The 4,448-nt window shown below is 43.3% G+C and overlaps 1 protein-coding gene across 2 annotated transcripts in view; it reads right to left on the reverse strand.

Moving 5' to 3' along the window:
- The window catches only part of POLA1 (DNA polymerase alpha 1, catalytic subunit), a 188,734-nt gene extending 185,266 nt beyond the window's left edge, over positions 1–3,468 (reverse strand). For both annotated transcript variants that reach the window (XM_026038675.1, XM_026038676.1), the window contains exons 1-5: positions 3,346–3,468; positions 2,224–2,320; positions 1,646–1,726; positions 735–850; positions 437–499 (exon numbers count right to left, since the gene is read on the reverse strand). In XM_026038675.1, coding sequence (XP_025894460.1) covers positions 437–499; positions 735–850; positions 1,646–1,726; positions 2,224–2,320; positions 3,346–3,468 — 480 coding nt within the window. The remainder of the gene's footprint in view (positions 1–436; positions 500–734; positions 851–1,645; positions 1,727–2,223; positions 2,321–3,345) is intronic.
- Positions 3,469–4,448: the final 980 nt, after the last annotated feature.

Below are 4,448 nucleotides of genomic sequence, written 5' to 3' on the forward strand. Positions count from 1 at the left end.
CAGAGCAGTGGAACAGGCTGCCCAGGGAGGTTGTGGAGTCTCCTACTCTGGAGGTCTTCAAAACCCGCCTGGATGCCACCCTGTGCCACATGCTGAGCAGGAAGGTTGGACGAGATGATCTGTAGAGGTCCCTTCCAACCTTAAATATTCTGAAATATTCTGAAATATTCTGAAATTAGCATAGGCTTAATGCCAGGCTTGTATAAACTGTCTCTCATCAGGAAGTTTACTGTTGACTTATCAAGCTAATGCAGTCACAAAACTTCTGCAAGCAGAAAAAGACAAGTCAAATGCATACACACAAGCAATACACTAAGCAAATGTGTTACAGATGAAATCAAATCCTATGAAATCAAGACAATGGACCAGTCACAGGAAGACTTCTGCTCACAAAAGTAAACAGGTTAAAATGTTACTTTTTTTTAAATATACTTACTTCTGCATTTAGATCTTGAAGAATATCCCCTAGTAAATCATCTTTGGACAGGTCCACAGTTTTCTGTAAGAAAACAGATTAGCAAACAGTTCTTGGGAGATTAGCAGGGGACGAGCAGCAAAAGACTTCTACAGACAAACAAGATTTTTGGGAGTGCTGTTAGGAGCACAACAGCTCCTAACAGGAATTTATGTGTTGCTAGGCACATAAACAACCACAATTAACATTTGCTTCACTCCCACTAAATCAAACACAAACATGTTTAAAATCTTGTTAATTTAAAAATACAGTAACTTACATCTGTGTTTTTCTTCCCAGCACTGGCTATGAACATAGACTTAATTGTGTTTGGCTTTGATACCACAGGTTTCTTCACATTCTTTCTATCACCTGCAGATGTTCTGCCACCTTTTCCTGCAGAAAAAAATGTGTAAATATGCACTTTATGTATCAAAAAGAACGAAATTTTAATAAGTACAGTTATTAGCAGAGATAGCCAGCTGCGTTAACTCCTTTCTTCCATTTTTATGCTTCAGGCCACAATAAAGACTGAAAATCTTCTGTTTACTGTCAGTTTCCTCTTGATGGCTGCTTTACATTAAAAAAAAAATACACAAAGAAAGAAAAAAACAAAATCTACCCACATGATACACTACCTTATCACCTCAGAGATTAAACGTGCACCCCCAAGTACATACCCCTAGAAAAGGGCAAAGATATTTCACTAGAAAGCAAGCACAGAAAGGGAAGAGTGTCCAGGAGTTTGGCACTACACTCGCACCCTCAACATCTGACTCAGTTTCTCAGTTCACCACTGATTCAGAGAAGTTGGCAAGATCATCTGGTCCCACAAATGCCTGTAACTATTTCAGTGGCAATAAAAGGCCATCCATCCCATCGGCGCCAGCTTTGGAAGGCAAGAACAAGCCCAGAAATATTTATGCCAGAAGACAGTGCATAACCTACAACGCTCTGTCAACAAGAGAGCCCAGGTACTGCTAAACCTGCCCCAGGCCAAGATCAAATCACCTCCATCTCCTCCATCACAGAGGCTGAACAATATCCAGTGGCAGGAATGCAATTAGAGAGCTTCAAGCTAACAGGTCATTTGTACGGTGAACATAGCCGCTGACACCAAGAAGTTCCCCATTTTAGTATCTTTTTAAAAGCAGATGGAAAGACTTTCTGCAATGGTTATGTTCAACCTACCTTTCTTGTTGGAAACAAGAGCATCATCATCTAGATCTTCATCAAAGATCTCTCTTCCATCCTCTACATAACCTATCCCACCTGTACAAAAACAACCATTAAAAATGCACATTTCGAATTCTGTCTGGTGATATTTCTAAACAGTATCTTCATAATCCAAAGTATCACAAACTTATACTTATTACATAAAAGAAAGTAAGATTTTGTTAAAAGTATTTAAAACCACAGCACTCTCAGCTATATCTTTTATTACAGTAAGCGTATTATGTATTTAGTTAGAAATTATCTATTACAGTATTTCTTTTGTAAGTTTTATCACTAGTAGATGTTTTTGAAAAATTATTTTCCAGCTTTATTTCTATTTATGGTAAAATATTTTAACTACTATCCTATTACGTCCTTAAGAGAACAGTGCATAAAACTCATTGCCATATAAAAACCTCATCATTTTCTCACCTAATAAAATAATTGCAGAAATGCAATGAAATGTAATTTACCTCAAAACATGAAATTTAGGAAACCGCATTGAGTTTGTAACAGCAGAATCAACATAACTCTGCCAGTGACACTCAACTTACCGTCATCAACAATCCAGTCATCGTCCTGACGCTCTCTGACCCTCCTGGAGTATTCCTCTTCATCTATTTCATCATAAACTCCTGTGAACTCCTCAACCTACAGGGAAGTTTTGATATAAGAACTGTTAGTATTTAATGCAATATATACATGAATTTTGGTTATTGACAAGAACCTCCTGAAAGCTGCAGAACTTCCTACACCATTAAACTGCCCACAAACAGCAGTTATTTATTCAGTCAGTTTATTTTTTTGGCAATGACAAAAGATCTGCTCTCCATTTTTCAAATCGTCACATTAATAGCTTAATAAATGAACACATTTATTAAAGAGGTTATTCCTACTTGAGCACCTGGAGGCTCAAACCCTACTGAAACACTGGTAAAGATTTCACGTGAAAGGGCCTTGCTTCACTGCGTATTTTACATGATCTAAATATCCCATCAATGGAGAGCTCTGGCCTTTGGCTCCATTCTCAAGTTGAAAAGGAAGGGAATTTGAAATGCCCAACAGTGATGCTGAAGAGGCTCTCCTATTTTAAGGATAAATCTGCATCTTAATGCCCCATCCAAGCCTGTTCAGGCTCACCTGCTTCAACGTGGAAGTCACTTCCTCTGGGCATTGCAATCAACTGGCCAGGGCTAAATTCATTGCCAAATGTTATTCAGTCAGTTAAGTACTCAAATATCATTTTTTTTTTGTGGAAACATGGTATAATAGTACAAATGCTCTGTGTGAGATATTGACAACTGAAGATTATTTGAAACTTAAAATCATTTGGAGATTAAAAAAAAAAAGTAGTTATCTATTAACTAAGCAATGAAATTCTAATGGTTGGTCTTTAACTGTGGGCTAGCTATCAAGTGATTTGGTGCATATTTGATTTGCAGTTTTTAAAATTAGTTCTGAAAACAGAAAGAAACAAATGTGGGACATGAGTAGCAAAGTAGCAAACCAGCTAAGAGTTATGCTCTAAGATACATACATCATTAAAAAAAAAATGACCTGGAAGGCAGATTTTCATTTCCCGTGATTTTAGATGTATATACAGGTATGAAGCATCTCGGCTGATACATTAATACCCTCCAGATTATTTTTTTATAAAGGAGACAGGAAATTTTCACCTCGTATTTTATTTTTTCTCCGGCTTTGGCTTTTCTCAGACGTTCCAGGGCTTCCTGCTGACCTCTTCTAGACCTTTTCTCGCGTCTGGAACGGGATGCAGCGAAACTTTCAGCTTCGGCCATAGCTGAAATTAATCAGAAACAAGAAAAAATGAGTGTGGCGATGCACTGCTCTTGTCTTGGGCAGCTAGGTGTTCAGCAAGGTACTGACTGGTGCTTCCAGTACCACTGAAGTTCTAAGTAGAGATCGGGATGAGAACGGCCTAACACGCATCGCGCCCTCTGCTACAAGCAGCCTCACGGATTGTTCCTGAGACAATCCCACTGTTTATAGCGAGGACGTGGTCTCAGAGGGTGACAGAGCACAGAGAGGCTTGGTGGCAGGTCACGTGCAGTAAGTTTGGAAACGGTAACCAAAAAATGTATGGAAACGTATGTGTATGGAAATGTATGGAAGTACAAGTGTGTATGGGTGGAAGTGTGTGTGCGTGTGTGCGTGCGTGTGTGCGTGTGTCTCCTGGGTTTCCACAGCTCGTCTCCCATCCCACCGGGCACCACGCGAGCAGGATCCCGCCGTTCGCCAGGCACTTCCCAGCTCCGTATTCCGCACGTCTCCATGACAACTCGGGAGCCAGCAGCGGGGCGCCGAGGGGGTGTCTCCGGTGGCTCCCGCTGCCGCTTTGGGCAGCACCGCGGGCCGGGATGGGGCCTGTGGGAGCAGCCAGGCCCTTCGGGCAGCAGGAAGGGGTCAGGGTGCGAGCGAAGCTGCTCCTACGCGGCGCGCTGAGCCCAAGCGCCAAGAACCGGGATCGTTCAGGGCTAGGCAGCAAAGGGGGATTTCCTGGGAGCGGTGCCAGGCGCCCGGGGCACTGCGAGGAGGCAGCGCGCTGGCTGCGCTGCGACGGGCAGGGCAGGCCCCCGGTTACCGGGGATCCAAGCGGGCTGGGAGCGCCCAGGGCGGCGCAGGAATACCGCAGGTAAAGCCGGGCCCTCCTGCGCTGGGCAGGCTCCCGCGCCGCTCCGTGCCCCGGGAGCACCCGCGGGGCGGGAAGCACGGGCTGCTGGCGGATAACAACACCGGGCGCGGCGGGAACGGGCCGGAA

This window comes from Nothoprocta perdicaria, unplaced genomic scaffold (assembly GCF_003342845.1).
Source record: "Nothoprocta perdicaria isolate Ctin4 unplaced genomic scaffold, notPer1 scaffold_215, whole genome shotgun sequence".
Lineage (NCBI taxonomy): Eukaryota > Metazoa > Chordata > Aves > Tinamiformes > Tinamidae > Nothoprocta > Nothoprocta perdicaria.